Source organism: Cyprinodon tularosa, unplaced genomic scaffold (assembly GCF_016077235.1).
Source record: "Cyprinodon tularosa strain WSP-4 unplaced genomic scaffold, ASM1607723v1 ctg10, whole genome shotgun sequence".
NCBI lineage: Eukaryota > Metazoa > Chordata > Actinopteri > Cyprinodontiformes > Cyprinodontidae > Cyprinodon > Cyprinodon tularosa.
In genome coordinates, this window is record NW_024037782.1 from 1,992,590 (window position 1) to 2,016,841 (window position 24,252).

A 24,252-nucleotide genomic window follows, 5' to 3' on the forward strand; every position below is an offset into this window, starting at 1 on the left:
CATCAAGACATTATCTGTTGCAGAGATCTAGATATAAACACTTCATGTGACAAAAAAGTGAATAGTCAATCACAGTTAATGGTGATTTTGTTTCATGATTTACTCAGGTTATCTTAAGTTTATCTTTTGAAAATCTTAAATGATTAAGTGTGACGTAAGAAATGTGATTGTGGCAAATACGTTTTCTGCAGCACTGTGCCTCGCTCTAAACGGGAGCTTTATGTGTGTAACAATGAATCACCTTGTGTTAAACCTGTGAGTATAGATTGTTACATTTAGAACAAAAGCTCCTGGAGCCTTTTGATAGATTACCCTCTGGCATCTGACAAAGGGTAATCAATCACTGTTTACTAATCAGGTGAGAAAGATCTTTAATAACTGCATAGTCTGGGCGAGATGTGTCTGTTTGCAATTGTATGTAAAGGAAGAAAGAAAAACATGTTTTTAAAAATATTCTCAAATAATAATAAAAAAATTTTCCCTATAAACCAGACAGTGATGTAAGTGCAAACAGTTGTCTTTCATATTCGCTCTAAAAATATAGATTTTTATGCTTATTTCCACTCATGGTATTATAGTTAAATATAATTTAAGAACAGAGAGGTTCTCTGTAAATAAACGTCAATTTAGAGGTGGTCACAAAATATATTAAATATACAAGAAAAAGGTTTATGTAATTTCCACCCGCCTACATTACCCATCGACCCTTTCGGTCCGACGAGGCTAGCTAGCCGTAGCCAACAATTTGAGGCTCTCTGGATTTGTGTCAGCTTTGCCTCTAGCACCGCTTCTCCCTCCGGTCTTGGAGCTGTAAACATGCTCTCCTACGCTTTCAAGCAGCTCACACGGGTAACTATTATTTTTATAAAATATGTCTGTCAGTGTGTCATGTTTTAAACCGTGATGTTTTTTGTTGTGTAACTAAGCTAGCCTTTCTGCACAGGGGAGCTGCTAAATGCTGCCAGCATGGGTTGGTATCAACTTAGAGTCAGGGTTTAAAGTTACTGCTATAAAAATAGTCTTCAACCGTTTAAAACTAGCTCTCTCATCTGCCTTATTCCGTTTACACTGTTTATATTTTGGTGTTTGCTCTCTATCAGGTGAGATAGCTGGGTAGCCTTTCCATTTTCAGTACTAAACTAAGTTTGCCTGTAGCTCCTTTCATGTAATGATGCAACAGTCACTGTCCCGTGTCATCATGAGGGGAATCTGCAAGAACATGCATACATAAATGGTCATGTTATGCAGAAAACAAATCAGTTAAATTGCTTTTAGATAGCCTAGTGATAATATCTTATATTTTATGAATTTCCTGAAGTTTGCTGCACATTTAGGAGTTACTTTTTATTTGGTCTAGAGGGAACTAGAGATGTAGGCAAAAAGGGCAATACCAGAAATACAGTTTAGTTACTTGTCCAATTGTTGAATTGATCCCAGCTAGAGAAGCTTATTTTTTTAAAGAAGGATACTGTTATGCTTAGAGCAGGGGATGTAACCCAGCAGGGTGATATACTGAGCAGAGATAAGCAGCTGGCTCTTTCATCTAGTTTTAACTGACAAAAGACCATCAAAATCTACAGTTACTTTTTTTCACCCAAATTTCTAACTCAGGATAAAACTTATTGTTATATATCCTTAATTTGATAAAAAGAGATGTTATACAGTCATTTGTTAACACGAAACATACCTCATTAATGGTGTATTGTTTCTAGGGGTGTCCCGATACAACTTTTTACCTTCCGATACAATAACAATATTGCAGCTTTGTGAATTAAACAATACCGATATTAACTTGATACGATATTAGCGAGAATCATACCAGATTTTATTACTTATTTTATATTGTAGAATGTTCAAAACAGCTTTATCAAGTCATATTCGTAAAAAAAAAGGGAAAAAAAGTCAACAAACAAAAGATATGAACATAACCAACTTCATATACAACATATATCATTCAAGGTCTCATCTATTTGGTCAAATGCCAAAATAAGATGTACAGCCATTTAGCCGTATCTTTGCTGGATGGTTGAATATAGATCTTGTGCTTCTAGACCTCACTGAGGGACGGGGGGGGGGGGGGGGACTCCATTTGTAAGGGGTAAGCAAAGAATCAAAAATGCTAACTTGATCTATAAAGGGTTAATATCAGATTCAATATCCCTACTTTTTTCCTAGTATGTGTTTTCAAGATGCCATTTGTCCTGTTGACCATAGGTGTCTTTTTGTCACTTAATTTTACCTTATGCTAATCTCAGGCTGCCATTTGAAATATACATCTGCACATTGATAAATAACATGCTTGTTCATAGAGAGGAGTTTTTAACTGTCTCTTAAAAAGTTAACAGTAATGATGATAACATTAAAGGAAGCCAAACTTCTGGTAACAGGATCTCCAAATTCAGATATTGGAATTGGATCAGAACTGACTACAGAAGGACTGCATTGGTACATATTTAAAAAAAATAAATAAATAATCTGATTTTCAGAAATTGAAACTGCTAAACAATTGATAAAATTGATTCGTTTTCCGGCCCTATTTTATCCTTATCAATACGCAAAAAGATTTTTTCCCCCTCATATCATATGTTTTAGTTTTACTAACCTGCACCTGAGTGAGTTGGTGAGGGTTCAATTTAAGTGTAATTTTAACTGTTTAATATCTATAAGCATGCTTTGTGTGAGGGATTGCATTTGAGTCAATGAGTCGATACAGTCAACTGATTTTCCTTAGATAGATTAGATATAAAATATCCCTCTTTTTAATGACTTCAAGTTAGCAATGTAAATAAAATAAAAAAAATTTGAACCCATGATTTACTGGTTCTTTCCTAGTAGTGTTAAAAGTGCAATAGAGCATAGTATCTGCTCCTATGAACAAGAGAAAACATGGACTACATGACCTCTTACCATGATATTGTTATGCAGTAGATAAAGGTTTATAGTTGTCTAAAAACATGTTTTAGTTTTGTCAGCAATCTCCTACTGTATGATATAGTGTATTTTTATTTTTTACTTGAAGTTTAGTCAGTTTTATGTGGCATGTATTTATATCTACTTTTATTGTGTTTCCTATTTAGACTTTAGGTCAATAGATTAATAGGAAAGACATGAGTCTTTCTTTCCTATTAAGCCTTTAGGTCACATGCATGCATGCTTTTCCCATCAGTGGAAATCAGTTAAGCAAGTCCGAACAGACTCACAAGATTCGTACACATGTGCACTGTTAGCCTGTCCTCAGGAGATCCATGAGTTAGTTTTCATTTAGTTTCTAGCTGCAGTTGAAATTTGTTCATTTTTTTGTTGCTTTTTTAGGGTAATAGCACTTTATAGAAACTAAATTGCTATATAGGAAATAAAATGTATCCATCTAGGGATATTAAAGAAGTCATATTTGACAACTTTGACATAAAAATTCCAACATTCCATGTGCAGTATTAGTGTGGATTTGGACAGTAGTTTATTATGCTTCTTGGCCCTTTGCATTCCCGAAATCATTTAAGTAAAGTGAAACAGGGTTTGATGCAATTGCGGATCTTGACTTTGCTGGCAAAATATAGCTTGGCTCCATATTTTGACAGTGACGGACGGAAAAATCTTACGGGGACGGTGACGTGCGGAGGAGAAGCGGTGGATGTGGAACATTTCTCATTGATTAACATGACTGCGCTAGTGCTCTGCACAACGTACGTGAGCAGGACGGAGCAGTGACTGAGGGTGTGGCATATAGGGGTCAGTGTGGTTAGAAAAGGAATCAGCACCTAAGGCAGCACACTTCATCAGCCCCTCCTCTACTGCTGGTTAAATAAGTTTAAAAATGTTGTTTCCTCTACCTATACCTTTCAAATATTGGCCAAGAAGTTTCTCTAACCATAAGCAACCCTTGATCCAAAAACGGTTGCTGTGGGCTGAACCTCTGTCCCTTTGTGCCTCTTCACCCCATCCAGTTTACTCAGTCTGGTGTCACCCTGGGTCATTTGTAACCGACAGTTTGGGTATTAGTCAGTGACAGAGAAAAGAGGCATCGATATATCAGACTGATGGGTTCCTGCCCTGTTGACTCTTCTTCTCTCTGTTCTTACATATTTTTTTTTTCTTTACCATCGTTCCCCTATAGTCCTGTTTGTTTTCATTCTGTTACAAGGTTAATTATTGTTTGCTAAAGCCACTGCAAGACAGCACCCATCTGTAAAATTGAGTCAGCTCAGCCACTTGCATGAAATGGATAAAAGAAATACAAAACTGGGAATAATTAAAAAATGTTTCTATTTTCTTCCTCTGCTATTTTTATTTTTTACAGATGCACATTTTACAAAGAAAAGCAACAATTCGATATGATCTTCACAAAGATGTTGTCTTATTAGCATCCTGGTTAATGTGGCCTAATCTAGCCCTTTTCTCACTGCAGAGCTTTCATAAAGTTCACCTTCAAACAACAGCGTAACCTGTCGACTAAAAATAGTCCAGCTGTGACACATTTGGTGCTTGGATCCTGGCTCTCACTTATCCTGTGTTTATTAATTAATCTTCTGTAATCATCAGGGCAGAGAAATGAAGCTGCAGAGAGGCAAATCACAGGGACAACCTGCGAGTTGTTTGTAGAAACCAGGAGCTGTTCTATTTTGGTGCCTTATAAAGAAGCCATTGGCGCTTAACATGGCAGCGTTTGTTTAGCTGCACTAGTGGACAGGAAGGTGGGAAAGGGGATAGGAAGATGCTAGAAACAAGCAACAGCATTCTTGTTTCTTAGGTAAATGATGGAATACTGGCTTATTTTATTCCTAGTAATGTTAAGTGCAAAAGATAGTTACTGTCAGAATTACATAATTCCTCTAATTTCTTTATGAAAAGTGACGTTTTTTTGGTGGGGTGGGCCTTCCTGGCCTCTTGTTTTTTTGTTGGAAAGTCGGCTTTAAGTCAATAATCAGCAATACGTTACCCTTATGTCAAGGCCAGAGGTACATCTTTTAAAATTTTGTTGCATATTTCTGATCTCTGGCTTCCGTAATATTTCTGTAATGGACGTTATATTTGTCTTCTTTTCTGTAGATTGCATAAAAAGTATATGCTAAATATGAAAAGAAAGCCATGCAAAAGTGTTTTTATCTGTAAATATTGTATTTAAATAATTTAAATTGTTTAAAGGGCAACAATTTGTGCTGTGAAACCTGCTTATAAAATAATCATGTTTCTTAACAATGAAATTATAACACACTAAATGTTTGCAGGTGGTGGTATTAAACAAAATTAGTTTATCAGTTATAAATGCACATCGAAGAACAAAAAGGGAGGAAAACTGATGCTCTGAGCTATGAAAGCCCAAGGTGTGGATTGGTGGATGATTTTCCAAAAATCAACATAAACTAAAAATTAGATAATTTGATTGTATTGATTAATTTTTTAGCCCAAGTTGTGTTTAGTTTTTATTTCAGTTTTGTTGTTTTTGCATTTGTTTGTTCTTTTTGGTTTTCCATATATATTTTTTCGCTGTGCAGACCTAGGCCATTTACTGTAATTTCAAGTTATATTTATTTTTTCTATTTTGGATGTTTAAAATTTCCTCACTTTCATTGTTTAAAAGTTAAAGTTTATTGATAATTGATATGGTGGCCTTTTGTTTATACCATTAGTTGAGAGTGGCATTCATCAAGCAAAGTTTATTGTCACAAGCAAAAACTGAACATATTCTGAAAATAAAATGTAATTTGTTTTCCTTTTTTTAATCAAGGAAATGCTTCTACATCCTAAATTTGTTCTTTTTCAGTGTAAAATTCTTTCAGCATCCTTCCTCCTGCAGTAACGTTTGATGCTTTTCGAAGGTAAAGAAAAAAAAAAAACGGTATATTTTTTTTTTAGCTTTCCACTGGTCTGGCCAATCAAGCTGAAAACCTGCAAGTTCTCTTCATATGATAAAATCTCAGTGCATTTCTATGTAAGGGTGTCCTTTCTGATGTCTAAGAAAAAGGACAAACGTATATCAGGTGTCTCTTCTATAACAACTTTCCCTTCCTTAAAATTCAAAGTATTTCTTTTTATGTTGTTTCCATGTTTAAATGGGAATAAAGAGAAGGTAAAGTACCCTCAGCATTTTCCTGCACTCAAGATGAGAATAATGGCTCTTTTTAAATGAATGTCCTAAGTTAGTTCCGGGCATAATGTTAATTACTTTTTAATGATGCTATTAAAACGGAGGCTGTCCTTCATAACCTAGCCCACCTGTACAGATGATAACTACTGGTTACATGTGGAGTAATTGATCGAAGCATACTTAAAATAATAGTGTTGATTAAATGTCAGGAAAAAAGCCAGTTTATTCTTCATGCAATCAACTAGTCATGTATTTTATTTAACCCCTAATGTTTTCCTCCATAAAGCACTTCTTTTTGAGAATTATAATTGCATCAAAGTAAAGCTTAATTACTTTTCTGTGTCTGAAAGTTTTCTAGCTGCCCAAGCAGTATTTAAAGAAAAACTGAGAAATGAAGGCAGAATTCAACCCAGTGGGAGGATTCATGTTTTAAAAAGAACCCGTTAAATTTTAAGTCTCTGCACTCTTATGCGATCCGGCATTTCAGCAGCAGAACTTGCCAGCCCCAGTCTAGATTAGATAAGCAGGAAGTGCTGAATCTGTTCTCTCTATACCTCCCTTTTGGTACACTGAGGCAGTTAAAGTCAGTCGCTCAGTTCTAGAAGTGCTGATGGAAGCATAATTAAAAAACTGTGCTGATTATTGATATCGTGCAAACACACAATCTTCTAATTGTGCCAGGCTACATATTGAAGCGCAGCAGATGAAGACTTGAAAAGACCCTTTTATATAAAAAATGTACCGTCTTGCTTTGAAATGTGAAATGTTGGAGTCTTGATACTTTATGTTCTATTCACTTGCTCTAATCTATGATCATCCAAAAATGTTTATTGTAACTGATAGCATTAGTAGAGATTTTATTTTTCCAAATGCTTCTGTATTTCACGCTGGCTTTATGAACAATGACCTACTTTCCATTTGATGATCCAATTTCAGAAAATGAGTCTCTAAAACTGTCACACTGTAGTTTTTCCATACGTTATTTTGCTCATACACTCAAACATTCACCCCTTTCTTACCCCCAGCCCTTGTGCCAGCGGGCCTCCACTCGCCTCAGTGTACGATTCCAGCAGTCCCATGCAGCCACCCGTACCGCCGTCGAAGATGGCTCCTGGACCGGACAAGAGAGTCTGGCTGAGGACGACCCAGAAATGTGGGCTCTGCTGCAGAGGGAGAAGGACAGACAGTGTCGTGGTTTGGAGCTCATTGCATCAGAGGTATTTTAAACTTAATATTCCATAATCTATACACATTTTTCTCCAGTTACAATAATTATTCATGCACTCCTAAAATGTATGGAAATATTTTGTTCATTTTCAAAGTTTCAGGGGAAAATCCATATTTTATATCTGAAAGATGAACAGAAATACAGTTTGTAATAAAAGGGGCTTTCATTTGTCACACAAAATATTTTGTTCAGGTTTGTTCAGATTTGGTTTTCACGGTACTGAAATTATAGATTGTTGGCATTCTAGGTTTGAAAGTTTTTAAATTAAGATCATAGCTAATTTCTCAAGCTTAATGCAACAGAAAGTTTAACCAGTTGATTTCTGATTGATTTGGTTGACTAAAAACCAGTCGATAATCAGATGTTATCTGGCATAACATTTTCAGCAGTTCTCGGTACGCTTAGGACGACATCCAAGTTAATACTAGAAATGGTAACGGTGACGTTTAAACTTTTTAACGCTTAAGTTCCAACTGGAATTATTTGTCAAACCATCTTGTTAATAACCTTATAGTATCTTTTACATTATGGCCCATGGCATTTTAGCCTTTTCTCTGTTCTCTGTACCAAAACACCATATTTTGTATTTTAAAACCCAAATGTAAACTCCAATTAGCTTTGATTATGAACCAGTAAAGAGAGCAAACTTCTTTACTTGTCTATACAATTTATTTTGGGAAACAAAACCTGACGCAATGGTTTCCAACCACAGTTTGATTTATTCTTTATATTCCTTTTTTTGTTGTTTTGAAAAACCTGACAGGTCAATTAATATAATTATAATATTGTGTCGATTTTGCTAAAAGTTACAGTGATATAACTGTTCACACAAACTCTAAGAAGAGAAAAAGGTTTTTTGTCGGTAAGATAATCAGCTATCAATTAAATGTTCTATTGTAAAAACAAGGAATTTTAACTTGTTGTTAAAATGAATGTGTGAATCCTTCCTAGAAAAAAAAAGATTTTCTCTTTTAGCCCAGAGCCCCATGGTGAGAAATGAAGAATGTTACTATTGAGAAGGGAGATTGTGTTTTATCTTCTGTTGTTCTTTCTCTCTTCCTCTCGCTTCTTCTTGCCACAGTAGTTGTTCAGTGGAGTATATCAGCCTCTTCTCAGCACAAAGCCTGATCGCTCTAGTGTGAGATAAAGCTGGTATCTTCATCCTGCTTCCACCTTAACTCAATCTGCATAGCACAGTAACAGACACAGCCTGAATGAGAAGACATACATTTTTTACACGTGACCAACCCAGCCAACCAACAACCTCCCAAAAGGGTGTGAAGTAAACTGTTTTCATTTGCTAATATATGCACATTTATTGACATGACAGATGGATGCAACAGAAAGCTGTTACTAGAACTGTTATTTTCCTCGATCTCCTTTTTGTTGCTTTAGGAAAAAATAACTCTCCCACTCGCATATGATATATGACCACCACCCTATCAAAGCAAAAGGTGGGGAATAAGTTTGTCTGTTTTTGCCCTGACAGACTCTAAATTTCTTCAAACAAGGTCTAAAAGGGTAGTTAAAATTTATCAGTTGCAAAGTAGTGATTTTTCCATTTCTAGGTCCATATAATCAAGGGGTCAGAAATGAATACTTTAGACTCAGCTGTAGATAGAGTTGGAATCATCATAATGACTGTGAAGAGCAAAAAAGATAGAAAAGCATGTATGGCAACCCGTGTGGTGATCAATGCCACCAAATTCCCTGCAGCCCAGTTTTACTTTCTAACATAGAAAAACCAAAGACAAGGCACTTTGTCAGGATTTTGTGATACAAAAACACAATCGAATGCTTGATCATTAATTTGATTGAAGGGAAACCTGGTTTACAGATTTGGGGTCATTGTATTGCAGGCAATTAAAACCTCCATGATGATGTCAGGCCTTAGGCTTGTATCTACATCTGTCTTCATCTCTATTCTGGGTGGGTTCTTAAGTGTGATGTACAGCTTTTTCTTTTTTTGTATTGTTTTTTAACAGCATTGTTTTACATGTAGGAATGAAATATACAGTTTGATCTAATTATTTCAGAGTTGTTTCTTCCATTTTTGCTTTGTCTCAATTGTCTCAATTAATTGGATTAATCGTGATTAATCGATTATTGAAATAATCGTCAACAAGTTTAGTAGGGATGCACGATATAATCGGCCCCCTATCGGTATCGGCCTTAAAACTGAATATCGGACATCGGCCACCCCACCGATATTTAAACCGATATTTGATCAGCTTCTGAGTTTCTAAAGTCTAAAAAAAATACCACTTATTCTTCCTCAAAAACTTACAGACTTAAAAACTTCTAAAGACGAGGGAAAAAATATTGATACATTAAAATATCTTCATATGCTGATATATTGCCATTTAAAAACACCATATCAATCTCTTTTACTAATGAAATATTGCTTTATGTCATCGTTATGCTACGAAATCCCCCGAAAATTCACGAAATTTTGCCATATTTTTATATGTTGATATATTGACGCAGTATCCATTAATTTACTAACAAAATCTCCCAAGAATTTGCAAAATATCACGAGAGTTTGTAACAGAACGATGACATTTCACGAGATTTTGAAAGTAAAATAGATCGATACCACGTTTTTAAAAATCAATTTGATATCAGCATATGAAAATATATATTGAGTATATTATTTTTCAAAGTGTCAGAAATGGATAACAAAACTGCTATTTTCAATGACTACTTATATTTGTCCAGCTTTAACATCGGTATCGGTTATTGGCTACATGAGTTTTAAAATATCGGCATATCGGATATCGGCCAGGATCCCAATATCGTGCATCCCTAAAATTTAGTAATTGATTAATCGTTAAATGGAGTATAGAGCCTATAAAATATGTCTATAGCTGACAGAGCAACCCACTTAGATCAGTAATTATATCAGAACTATTAAAAAAAAGTAAACATTTTGCATTTAAGATGTCAGTATGTTCAATCCAGAACTACTCAAATGGATACATTTTAGTATTGGCTGGTTTGATTAAGTAAAAAATCTTCGAGTAGAACAGTTATTTCCCCACCACCATTAGACCGCTGAATGTTACATAAAATTAGGTTTATTTAAAAAAATAACAACCCTAAATGTTGGAGACTGAAAATCATATACAGTCGTAGGTTTACATTGATCATTGCTGCTTACCTTTTATCACTGCTACACTTTCAAAAATGAAAATTTCTAAAGGGCTGTATTCTTCTTGTCTTCTTTTGTATTCTTTTTGCATACACTCTATGTTTAAAAAAAAAAAAAAAAAGACAAAAAAATGTAAGTCTAAGTTTATTACAGATATACCTCTTAAGGTATGCTTAAATTAACATTTGTCATATTTTAGCTTTATCCCCAGCATTATGAAACATATTCTTAGGAGAACCCCTTCATAGACGATGTTTGTCTTTTTCTAGGATTACACAACATCCATGCAGCTGCATGTCATGAAATTCGAAACGAGATATGGGGGCATAACAAAACAGCAGAACGACTTAGGATTTGCTGTAAATCTGAAATATTACCAACATGCAAATATTTTTTTTTTATAACCTCTATTTTTGTTGTTGTTTTTTTTAAATCTCCTTTCCTAGATGTGGCTTAAGTTGTAATGCTTTAGCATTTATAAATCAGTAAAAAAAAATAGGTTTAAAAAATGTAGATGGAGGGTTGATTGCTTGTAAAAGCTTTGTCCTTATTTTCCAGCTGAACACACAGACAGCACTTTTCTTTGAAAGTGCATTTTAACATAAAAATCCAACAACAAATATGCCACACAGATATAGCCCAACATGTGCACTAACATTTATCACATTATCTTGTGTCCTCCAGCAGTGTAGTGATGAACACTGTGAAGTGTAGAGTGTTAGTCTATGGACGTCCACAGGTTCAATACTGTAATGATTGCTTCTAGCCAAAGGGGGATTTCTTACTATCACTTAACAGACTTTAATTTGCCATCCTTGTCCCTTCTATCCTCTCATATCATTGATCTGAGCGTGTGTGTGTGTGTGTTGTGCTCACAGAATTTCTGCAGCCGAGCAGCTCTGGAGGCTCAGGGCTCATGTCTGAACAACAAATATTCTGAAGGCTACCCAGGGAGAAGGTGAGTGTTTACTTAGCCATGGCTTACCAACATATATTCTGGGCTTTGGGATATTTAATGCAGCTCTAAAAAAAAAAAAGCAAACATGCCCCTGATGTGATATTACTGTGTTTTCCATGTTACATACCTTTACTAGTAATCCACTCTCCTAAGTTACTAAAGACGAGTGGGGCGGGGAGCGCTGGGTATATTTATAGTCACAATTCTGAGTGTTCATCTATTTTAGTGTTGGGGTTGTTTTCATTTTGGCATTTATGAAAAGTAACAACAGATTGAAAGCTTTAAAGATGTAAAACCCTTAATGGTTCGATGTCTCGAACACAACCCTCATAAATCTATTCAGAGCTAAGTGTTGACCCACCCCACATTCATCCTCTCTGCTTTTGAAGACTTCGGTGTAATGAAGCAGTGTTTTTTTTTTAATGAAGCAGTCAGCTGCTTTTTCACCTGCAAATCTGCTGAAACCTTTCTATAAAATGTCCAGCCTGAAACATCCACAGTTTGTTGGTTTACCGATGGTGGAAGATATTTTTATTTTAATTGACGCATAACACTTTCTAAATAGTTCTAGTGAGAAAACATTCTGATGAGATTTTTTCTCTAATGTCCCACATTATTATTATTTACAGTGTCCTGTCTGGCAATGTGGCAATAACAATAATTGTCTTGATGCCAAAAAGAGCCCAACAGATATACTTTCACAAGAGGAGCAGTACGCCTATTGCCATAGTGTTCCGCTTGTTTTATGCATATAAATTGCTTTATTATAATTATGCAGGGAGTTTTACAGATTGTATGGACACTGCAATGTAAACAGAACAGGAAAGGAAAAACAGGGAAAAAAAAGGAGAAAAGATGAAAGAAAGTAGAGATAAAAGGGAGATAATGATAAAACATTTTCAGTCTGCTTCATAACCTCCCCCACAAGGAAAGACAGCATCAACCAGAAATCTCCTTATTTAGCCCTCCTCTGGATGAACTGTTTTAGCTTTCCACGCCCCGTCCTCCTGAACGCCAATACAACCCACCACCATGATAGCCGGTCAGAGTTTGTAAAAATGGCGACTAGGAGCATGAAATAATACCCTAGATGGATGCTGTAGCTCTACCAATGGGCTGCTGCAGACCACTCTGGACAGCTTATTTCCTGTTATGACTTCATAAGGGGTACTAAACAGAGCATTTTGATCAAACATTAGCTAATAGGTGGAGAAAGACAATTATAGAGGTTAAAGGGCTTTTTTTCTTTCATGAATCTCAGACACAGGCTTCAGGACACATATGACTATTAGAAGAATGTTTAGAAATTATAAATGAATAGACACTTCATTAATAGCTTTCATTATAGACATTCCTTATGCTGGTTGCTTTTAGTCTGTTAGGAGAATTAAAATAAAAAAGTTCCTTCATTGTGCGAAGGTTGGACCTTCATGCTGGAATTCCAAACCTTGGCTAAAATCTAATCGTCACAACACTGATGCCTACTGTTTGCCTGAAAGATGCTAAAGTAACTTTAGTACAACAGCTGTAGGTTTACATACCGCAGCTGGAAATCTCAGATTAACAAAGTCAGTCTTGTCTTTTTCTGTGATGTTGGTCTTAAAAATTATTAGCATAGCATAGAGTCTAAAAGTGATATAGTATTGTGATATTTGGAGGACGTCTGTTGATTATATCACCGATTTTAAAATACAAAAAATAGGAAATCTGCAGCTGTAAAAAAAATTCTAATTAATTTTGCAAATCCCTCTTTGATGTATTCAGGAAGGAAACAAGAATCCCTTAAAAGTAAAACTGTTCAAATTAAAACCAATGATTCTGTCTAAAAGTCATCACTATGATTTAGTTAAACTTCTTCCAAACTTTGAAAAAAGAAATTAATGTCAACAAGTTTGATATTGACATCTTGCATTGAATTGTTTTCCTATTAATTCCTTTTTTGCAAACAAGAATAATGGGATCTGTGTTAACAACAAAGCCACAAACATTAATTTAGAATTTCTTTTTTTAATCAGTTACATCAAAGTTTTTTCCCCCAATCTGTCTCTTATTTTTGGCTTTAGGTACTATGGTGGAGCAGAGGTGGTTGACCAAATCGAGCTTCTGTGTCAGAAGCGAGCTTTGGAGACCTTTGACTTGGACCCGGAAAAGTGGGGCGTTAACGTCCAGCCGTACTCAGGATCTCCTGCTAACTTTGCTGTCTATACGGCTGTTCTTAAACCCCATGACCGCATCATGGGCTTGGACCTGCCCGATGGAGGACAGTCAGTATTCACTTTTTTATTTTTTTTTATTTTGTTTTCTCTTCTTTGGTCTTTTTCTTGTTCTTATTCTCTTATTTTTCAAAGCTGCCCCAGTTTCTTTGTTGGTCAAACCTAGTGTGTCACTTTGAGGCTTGAATGATAAACACCATGATCTATTCCTTTTTTTCCCTTTATACTTTTATCATTCAAATTATTTCTAATGCATAAAGTTGTCAGAATTGCACATTGAAAAGATTCTTTTTTTTTGTCATTGCAGTCTTACGCACGGCTACATGTCAGATGTGAAGAGGATCTCTGCAACCTCAATATACTTTGAGTCCATGCCTTACAAGTTAAATGTAAGCAGATGATCATAGCACACATTTCAAAGCACACTAAAGCTTTAGCTGAACTGTTCCAGTTTGAAATCGAGCTGAAACGTACTTCAAAATTCATTCAGGGCAAACTTCTGTTAAAGGATACAAAGAACCATAATAGAGCTGCTTTCTTTTTAGTCTGGGTTTTCATTTTCACTTGATGCTTTACTTCGGTATTATTAAAATACCTATCAATGGCACTTCCAGAATGTAAAAATGGAGCATATGTTTTGCTTTATGTGAATAGACCATTTCTTTTTCTTGTATCAGTGTAGGACCAAAAAACAACAAAAAAACTGATACAGCATCATTAAGCAAACACATGTTGGGACTATCATTGAGCCCTGTACATCCCTGTCAGTGCAATGGCTATGCTGCACGTTTGGTTTTCTCTAATTGCAAAGAAATCTGCTACTATAATAGCGTTTGGACAGTCGAACTGATGTAAATAACCGTGAATTACATTAAGGTAAGGTGTGCAGCCATTTAGAAAAAAAATAATTGCAACAGTTAAAAAACATCAAGCAATGTAATAACCTGTTTTAACAAAAGTAATGCAAGGGAGATTGAAGCACACAGTAAACAAAATGATGTTCTCTTTAAGTTGCATGCAATAATTTTATTATTTGTAAGATTCTAGTAATGATATTCACTAGTGGACTCACTTCCTTCCTCTTTTCCTTCCTTGCTTCCTACCAGTTTCTGAATCCTTACCTTCCATCTTTAAAGCCTTTCCCGTGTAGAAACATCTGTCATACGTGTGTATAAATGTGTAGCAAGCCCTGTATCTTAAACATCCATCTACTTGTTTACTTGCATTGTGATCTGTAAAAATCAGTGTCCCCGAAACCTTACAGGATATCTATACAGCAGATATGATCGCTCCTCCGAATGTTTAATGTATTTTATACCCATGGATCAGGATTGTCTGGTAGCAGCTGATGGATGGCGATGAGGGTCTGCTTGTCCAGACCTGCTGATGTATGGGCAGGCAGGACCCCTCTGCGAGAGAGATAATGGGAAATCGACAGGCTGGCCAGCACCACTGGCTCTGTCCTCACAATGAGCAGCTTGATGGAGTGAGGAGGGCATCCATAGATGTGCTCTTGAGATGGGAGATTATTAGGTTGTCTAAATAAAGCTTTCTCTGCTCCTTTCGTCTCTCTTTTTTCCCCGTCTCCAGCTCCTATTCTCTGTTGTTTCTGTCTTCCACTGTTTTCTTCTTCATTCAGCTGTGCGTCGTTGTTTTTCCTCCAAAGCTGGGAGAAAAATTAGATGGGTAAAAGTTTAGTTAGCGCAGACAGACAGGTCGGTTCATGTCTGTCTCATCTCCATCCTCAGAGGTGCAAATGAACTAGCATGTTACTTAAATTGCTGCGGTCATTGAGAAGCAGCGGGGAGAATCTAAAAACCAGCCTGATCCGTTCAGCCTCATCTCACCAGTTTAGCAGAACTCTGAAAGGCTGAATTAGGATAAGTAGTGGTGCATTACTGCAATTGCTCCATCTTCCTCCATGATATGATAGGTGTAAATGTCTCTCTTAGATACATTTCATCCCTTTTTAAAAGTGCCCAAAGTACTTCAATTGCAGCTGCTTCGAATGAGCTTCAAATGGAGAAATCTCTCCTCCGTGTTCATATCCTCACTCTTGATCTTCAAACATCTAAATTTTTTCTGTTTTTTTTCCCCTTCTGACCTCTACACTCCTGCATATATCCTTATTTTCTTCATCCACTCCCTCTTCATTTTTGCTTCTTCAATATTTCTTTTCTCTCCTCTCAACCTGCCTGTTATTACACAGCCTGCTTCGGGACTCATAGACTACGAGCAGATGGAGATGACAGCCAAGCTGTTCCGGCCCAGGCTCATCATCGCTGGCACCAGCGCCTACGCTCGCCTCATTGACTATGCCCGCATCAAGAAGGTGAACTAAGCTCCCTAATATTCAAACCTCACCCTACTTTCACCCTGCCTAGCCTCTACCTGTTTTCTCCGCTGTTCACTGTGTTAAGGAGGTCAGAGGAGGTTCGTTCTTAAATGTAAAACTCAGTCAACCTTTTCATTAAAATGTCAAACTCACCTGTCTGTTGTAACAATAGGTCAGACCCCGTCAGACCTTCTTGCAGACATATTTATACCTTCTATTCAGCTTTAGAAATATCATAGCTCTAAATCCAAGCGTTCTCACTTTTGTTAGCTATTTTCAAACCTTTCGAAACAGTTTTCATGCACACACAGATGCTTTCATCCTTTGTTGCCTCACTCTCACAAAAAAAAACCACACCAACTTTTAAACACACTTCACTGCTCTCTTTGATGGTGCACAAGGGGGCCCTTTAACGGTTTTTGTTGTACCAACTGGCTAATTTACTAAAATCAGACCATGTCTGGTTCCCTCTGTGGCAGAGCTCCACTTTAGCTAGCACCATCAGATGGATGTATGCTACCTTTATTTTTTTTCACCGTTGGCCTTTCTTTCTATATAGCAAAGCTCTTTAGCTCTGCTTTTTTCATCCAAATTGCATCCAGTATAAATAAAAGTGGAAGAGACTCGTTCTTTTTAAAGCACAATAATGTATTGCTGTATGGTTTTTTTGATCTAACACCAGACATACATTTATATTTTTGAAAGCTATTTATTGTTTGTATCTTTTATAATAAACCCTGGCAACTGAAAGCCTAGATTTATTGAATGTTGCCTTCATATTTCAGGGCTCTTAGGACTGCCAATTAGAGTGTAATTACACATCTTAAAATATATATCTCCTCTCTGAGAAGATGGGTAACGTCTGCTGAAGTCGAGTTGGTGATCAATTCTTAATCATGCAGGGAAAATGCAAACTTAGAGAGGTTAAGACTCTGCTTCTGTTGCCTTTCAACAAGTTCAGCTCAGTGAAATACACCTCTCCCTCTACTGATAACAGACAGCTGAATTTCTTGTGTTTTAATATTAATGTCCTATCAAAAAAAAAAAATTTAAAGTTTGAGATGATTTTCTTTTTCATCCTGTCAGGTATGTACAGACATTAACGCCTACATGCTCGCTGACATGGCTCATATCAGTGGCCTGGTGGCGGGAAAGGGAGTCCCCTCTCCCTTTGATCACGCTGACCTGGTCACTTCTACCACACACAAGTCCCTCAGAGGATCCAGGTGAGGTCCTCATTATTCCGTACAATATCATTGTAAAGGTATTCAAGCTCCTAAACCTTATTTTATTTTATTTTTTTCCATTTTTCTCATGTAACAACTTCAATTTGTTATATTTAGAATTAGTGTCATAGTCCAACTCAAAGTCACATAGCTGTGCAGTGGAAGAAACAGTTTTGCTAAATCTGCAAAGTTTGAAGGTGCATTTGTAGTTGACCTACTTCAATTTTTAATTTCAATAACAGCTGAAACTGTATTGGTATGCCTCTACCTGCTTTGTAAATGTAGAGACTTGATTTTTTTTCCCTCACTTCTGATTTCTGAAAATACCTCAAGCTCATTGGAGGAACTTTTATTTTGAAGTCAACAAATTTTCCATTGGATTTAGATGCTTCACTATACCATTCATGATAGTAACTTAACAAAATATAAACGAAATTCAACGTGTATGATTGCTTCTGCAAAGAAATCTAGAGTATGCTTTACATATGTTAAATGAAGAAATAATTCAACAGTTCAGGTTTTTGAATTTTAAATTTATAATTGTTTTACTGAAGAATGATTTTGTTCATTCTAGAGCTGGCCTTATCTTCTATCGTAAGGGCATCCGCTCAGTGGACAAGAAAGGAAGGGAGATCATGTACGACCTGGAAGATAAAGTAAACTTTGCAGTGTTCCCGTCCCTGCAGGGTGGACCTCACAACCACGCTATTGCTGGAGTAGCAGTGGCTCTCAAACAGGTCAAGAAGTGAAACAAATACCTTGATTTATGTGGAACTCTCACTTTCTTTGTTTTTTTTTTATCATTTACAGTATGAACTGTAATTATCTCTTTAATGCTGGTAGAGACAATTAAATATCTGGTCTTGAAATCAAGTGTTTTCCAAACAAATAATGCTAACCCTCTCTATTGTTTGTCCAGGCTCAGTCTCCTATGTTTAGGGAGTATATTACCCAAGTACTGAAGAATGCAAAGGCCATGGCTGGAGCTCTTCTCAGCAAAGGCTACACACTGGTATCAGGTAATACTGCATGTTTTACACTTGACTTTTTTAACCTACAAATAAGACATTGATTCATCTAACAGCACTGGAACAAACTCATGAGAACCTCCTGTCACACAGATGCAAATTACACAGCAGGAGGAAAAAACAAAGGTGCATTTAAATTCATGATGTGCAAATGGACTAATGCCAGTACAGCTGCCTTGCCAGTCAGGAAAATAAAGTCTGATGAACGTGTTCACTTTGTGATTGTGAGAAAATGCTTGACTGTTGTTTAGCATTTAATATGCTGGCCTCAGCTCTTTTTTGATCTATGGCCCTAAGTTGATACCTTTTAAAAATCTACCTGTTTTGTGCTTACACTGCAGCATCTAAAGTAATTTGGCATTTTAATGCAATAACAATAAAAAGACTGTTTTCTGTAGCTCAGTTTGTCCAAAGCTGCCAGCTGGGAGTCTTGGTACTAGTGTGAAGCATGCTAATCTATCTTTGCCTCACTCTGTCGGCGTGGTTGCCAAAAATGACTAAAGCTAGTTGTTGCTAAATTAAATAAAAAAGAGAGGGGGAAAAAAAGGTTTTACCGCTTTCATATTTTTTAATTAATCAGTGACGGTCAACAGTAAACAAAGACAACCATTTTCTAGTTTCTAATTAGATCCGAATCATTCATCTCACATAGGGAAAGATGAAGCCTCCAGCTTGGGAGCATTAAACTTAGAGATTGAGAATACAGCTTAATTACATTTATGTATCAGAAATTTGCATCAGTCACATAAAACAAACTGTTAGTCTGTAACAGCCCACCCAAAGGAGTTAATTTGGTTACTCAATCAGTGAGACTGAACTACATGGTTAAAAAAAAGAAAATAGATCATTTAGAAAGGGGGGAACAAAACGTATAATTCTCTGAATTGTGATTTATGTTGGAACTAATCACGTATAGTTAAAAAAAAAAAAAAAGCTTTTACTGATCATCCAATTTATCTAAATACTTACAAAACAAAGATAAAGATAAAAACAGACATGACATTTAAGTAAAATCTGACCTCATGAAAAAGTATTTGTTGTAGTTCTTATTCTCTGAACCTAAAAGTAGAAGGGTTTTCGCTGACTTGTGATTTATCAATACATAAATGGACTTTATGGGGAGGTTGGAAAGGTGAAATTAGGGCGAACTTCCTCAGCTTCAACACCTCTGACCACCTTGAACTGCTGCTGTAAAGCCAGTAAACGTTTTACTCTAGTTTGTAATCAGACCGTGGGCTCACAGCTTGGACTTCAGCAGGTGAAATTTCCGCACTCTTGTCTCTGGAGCTGGCAAAAGGGAATATGTCTACATAAATTAGTTTTTAGCCCACTTAGGTCACCCCCAAACTGGCTGGCTTGCTCTCTCCTAGCACTGACCCCCGAATGTCTCCCAGTTCCCAAAGTGTAGCGCCTCCACTGTGAAACAATTCATCCTTTGTTATTATATTGTATTGAAAGTCTGCTCTCATTTGAAAAGGATATGAAGAGATTTTTACTCAAATCTTCTGTTCTTTAAGACATCTCTTTTTAGAGGATAATATGTAAGCTGTCAGATTTCTGGATTTCTACATTTAGTCCTAACAAACTGAATAAAAGGTATGCACAGCCTGCTTTATCTGATTTCTTGCAAACTAGCTTCAACTGAGCTACAAGTTGCCTTTGTTACATTATAACACCTTTAACAAACATAATTACCTTGCATATGTACATTCAGCCCATTCTAGTAATTCATTGTCTTATCTAACAAATTCAATAAATTTTTGAGTGTTGTAGGTACAAGCTGCATACAATCTGCTTTCTGAGAAGATAAAAAATAACCAAATTACATAACTAAATGCAAACAGCTACCTGTGACCATAAAACTCTAAAATAGAAAATAATTATTTAGATTTAAGAAAGGGACTCTTTTAAAAATTAGAGAACAAATACCCCAAAAAGGTGTTTTGATCTTAACTATTAAAACAAACCAAAAAAAAAACATGTAAAAAAAAAATGAAATATTGAAAAACTGACAAAAGCATGGATTTTATAGTTTGCTTTTAAAATAAAAGTCATGTAGCCTGAAAAGTTATACTTTTCTCCTATTGGACCTGATGTGTAAAGGAGGCAATCTTCAGTCTGGGTGTTGGAGGTGTGTCTGTTGCACCTGCCTCTTCAACTGAAACTTTTTGGATTTTTGTGATTAGTTAGATTTTTAAAGTTCCCAGCCCTCCTCTGTCAGAGGCTGGGTGCACAGCGGCAGCTTGATATATGTGTTTATGATCTGTCTGGTGGGTGTGGACCCTCTGAAGGTTTGTGGCAAAAAAGATTGTGGAAGCTGTTCAGTATCAAAATATATGAATAACCCATTTATCACTTTATGACAAATTTCTCTGTAGAGGGCATATGAATTGGGAACATTTAGTACTGAAGCATCTGCCAGAAGGTTAGTAGAAGTTGAACATTAATTAAAACATCTGCAGCTCAGTGTTTGATGCATATGGTTACTTTTAATTTAAGGGCCTAAATAATGAAGGGGAATGGTTTTAAAGGCTTTCTGTAAAGAAATGTTGCCTTATCTCTGCATTGAGCTTTCAGTAACATGTTGGATTTTAATGTTTCAGGAGGAACAGACAACCACCTGGTTCTGGTGGACTTGCGCCCAAAGGGCATCGATGGAGCTCGCGCTGAAAGAGTACTGGAGCTTGTTTCGATCACAGCCAATAAGAACACATGCCCAGGAGACAAGAGTGCCCTGACCCCCGGAGGCCTAAGGCTAGGTACCAATCTGTCTCTAGCTGTGCTCAAATAACCTATAGAGGATTGCTGTATCTGATGAGCTGAAACCAAGAGGACAAAAATGCAAATATTATTTTCTTCTTTTTCTTGTGCTTTGAAGATGTTGACTAAAATAATTTTACTTTTTTACCATCTCTACAGAATAATTAAGTATGCAACAGTCCGGTATTTTCTGGCTAGTACTGGTATCTGGTGTCTTGTGTTAAGTTTTATCAACTCACATAACCAAACGGTCTTCTAAGAACAATTTCTTACCAAAATACCTGATCCCAAATGCAAAGGTTTTTCCTTTTCCTTAGAAAGTCCACTTTTAGGCAGTATCTTGGAGCTGCAGTGCAATATTCTGAAGATATTGCCTTATCTTTGAACTATTTTCACAGTAGCATCACATCAACTGTCAGAATTTGTGTTGTTTTGACACATTGACACAGTCTGTTCACATTAATTGACAATTCAAAAGGCTTATTTTCTTCAAATCCCCTGTTACGTAGAGAAGAAAGACAGTAAAATAGAAATTACAAAGAATGAAAGTAATTTAGGTAATATGATTGTATTCTTGGTTGTAGGAGCTCCAGCTCTGACTTCCAGACAGTTTAAAGAAGACGACTTTGTGCAGGTTGTGGAGTTTATGGATGAGGGATTCAAGATCGCTTTGGATGTCAAGAAAAAGACAGGTAAGCCTATTTGAGAAGAAGTAAACTTACCTGTAACCCAGTGGTTGTTGTGACAAGATATGTGTGGAAAAAGACAAATGAGGAAAAAACAACAAAATTCATTTTGGTACTTAATAAATAATATAAAACATAAAAGAACTAAGAAGATACACATTTTTTTGTCTTTACTCTTCACTATTGCAGCAAAGCTCCAGGACTTCAAGAACTTCCTCCTCCAGGACCCGGAGACGGTGGCTCGTATTGCGGATCTGCGGCACCGGGTGGAGGCATTTGCCAGGCCGTTCCCCATGCCTGGCTTCTGCGACCATTAGGCGAAGTCACAGGTCTGGAACAGCCAGGTGGCAGACAGCTGGCTGGGCAGAAGTGTGCATGGAGAAAATGGAAAAATGTCATGGTAGTGAAATGTGGATGGTGCCTGAGAATTAGGATGACTTTAGTTCACTTTTTTATTTTATTTTTGCAATCAGACCTGCTGAGACACATTTTTTTTTCTTAATACTTCTGTCCTGTCATTCATTGATCTATTCTTGAAAATCCAGCCTTCAGTTTGAAGGAAACAAACGGGGGGAAAAATAAACATGACAGATTTTTGTATCGCTGGAGAAGCCACTGTCTGTGGTGTGTGAAAAGATTATTCTCAGCTGTCTTCACACCGTTTATTTAATGCAAGCGTCAAGAGAACAACAACTTGTCAAATCAGATTTTTTTCAGACTCACTTTTATGATTAGTAACATCAGGATACACTCCGTCTTAAATTTTCTTTTTAAGTTCTTAGCCATGCTATATATATATATTTATATATATAATATGTTATTTTAAAACCAAGGACAGAGGGCCAAATCAATATTCTGTTAAAGTCTTAATTTCTCTCTAAAGGATTTCAGAATATATATTTTTTAAATGCATTTTACAAAATTTTAGGCTCTCTTTTGTTTTGTGAACCAACTTACAGAAGCTACACAAAACCATATATTTTAACACGATATAGTTATTTAAAACAACACTACAGGTTTTATTTAGGGTTTTACTCGCTGGAATTTTGATTTATTGGTTTCTGTTTACCTAACTGGTGACATCACTTTTCTTCGAGGATTTTTTTTTTTCATCCTCTATTTTGCAGTAAGGACAGTTATAAATATTCAAAATCAATAATAAAAATGTCAGTTAATGTTCACAGCTTTTTTTGTTTGTTTACAGAGATTATACATGGCATTTCTATTTATGGTTTTTAGAAGTAAATATTACATGATCTCCATCCTGTGACCATATGATGTCATTTTAAAAAACATTGCTAATGATTTATAAATGTCCTTTGCGCTATTTCCATTGCTTTGATGCTTGAAACTGTGAAGAAATCTGTATCTAATGAAATGTTTCAGTGTTTTATAGTCTTAAGAGATTCAGTTTACTGCTGTGGTCATGGTCACTGCATCAGTGAGAAAACAAGATTCCTGTTTGAGAAATGAGCCTAAAACAGCACAATGATGAAATACGTCTTAGTCCTGAGGTTGCTCTTACTTTACACAAAGCACAACCTTTAAACTAATGTTTTTCCACGTTAACTTCCTAACCAAGCTTTTGCCAAAATATACCAGAAAGTATTTTTGCTAACATGTTTATTCATCAACTGTTGATCTGAAAAGCATCTGAAACAGTTTTTGGTTCTTGTAGAAATTTGTTTTACAAAAAATTGTTTTACTCTTTTCTTTTGTTGAATGACTTTGTTAGCATAATACTTATGAAATAAACTTACAAATGTGAGCTGTGTGGTGGGATTTATTTTATAATGGTAAAAATGTTTGTGTTTAAGGTTTATCTTGGGTTTACATATGTCTTAATAGCATTCTTCTTGGAAGTATCTTTGGTTTATAAATTATAAATTTTACTTAAACAGTTTCAAGCAGAACCTTCAACATCATGGGCACCAACAGTAACCAGAATTTATGACCAATTTGAGAAGGGGGGCATTACCATCTCCCCCAATGAGTTTGCTCCAGGTGCCCATCAGAGCCTAGCATTTCCCCATCGCCCAGCAGGTAGCCTGACACGTTGCTGTGTGCTAGAGGCCATCTGACTGCAGCCAATAGTAGTTTAAGAAAAAGACCTTGAAGTTCTTCAAAGGTTAAACAGGGCCGTAACCATGAGCCAAGTGGGATGTCCAATCCCAGTAAAGTACTACTTCCTACATGTTACATATAATATCCCTGCTCTACTATGTGTAAGTCAAATGGTAACATTTTATTTGTAAGCAAGTCATTAAACTTTGCAGAAGTCTCTTACTGATCATTTAAATCGTGCTGAAGTGGAGGCCCATCTGAAACATGAGACTCCATCGAGCTTGAGATGTGATGGTGTTACCTTTCTCTTACGTGGAATCCCATTCCATGTAGGGTGTGCTACTTTTTAGGTGTGTTTCTGCTCCAGTGCAGAGATTCAAATCGATAAATTAGCTCCTCAGGATGTAATTATGTTTTCCATGAGCTGTACCACTGGCTCTAGGGGATCTCATTTAGTAGGGGAGCTGTTTTAGTACATACTTGGCTTTGGTATAGATAAATGTCCTAAACCTTTCTTC

General features: G+C 36.2%; 1 protein-coding gene across 1 annotated transcript; it reads left to right on the top strand.

Annotated features, from left to right (window-relative positions):
• Nucleotides 1–702: 702 nt before the first annotated feature.
• On the top strand, nt 703–23,438 carry shmt2 (serine hydroxymethyltransferase 2 (mitochondrial)). The gene is made up of 12 exons (XM_038299736.1): nt 703–849; nt 7,111–7,302; nt 11,343–11,422; nt 13,486–13,686; nt 13,943–14,024; nt 15,845–15,967; nt 17,057–17,196; nt 17,771–17,933; nt 18,116–18,215; nt 20,828–20,983; nt 21,569–21,676; nt 21,860–23,438. The coding sequence occupies exons 1-12, from the start codon at nt 817–819 to the stop codon at nt 21,985–21,987; spliced, it is 1,506 nt and encodes a 501-aa protein (XP_038155664.1). The 5' UTR covers nt 703–816; the 3' UTR covers nt 21,988–23,438.
• Nucleotides 23,439–24,252: the final 814 nt, after the last annotated feature.

Excerpts from the sequence above, each read along its gene's own strand:
- shmt2 (XM_038299736.1), top strand. The coding sequence starts at position 817 with ATGCTCTCCTACGCTTTCAAGCAGCTCACACGG. Across the intron at positions 850-7,110 it reads CTTTCAAGCAGCTCACACGG|CCCTTGTGCCAGCGGGCCTC; the intron begins GTAACTATTATT and ends TCTTACCCCCAG. Across the intron at positions 15,968-17,056 it reads ACTATGCCCGCATCAAGAAG|GTATGTACAGACATTAACGC; the intron begins GTGAACTAAGCT and ends TCATCCTGTCAG.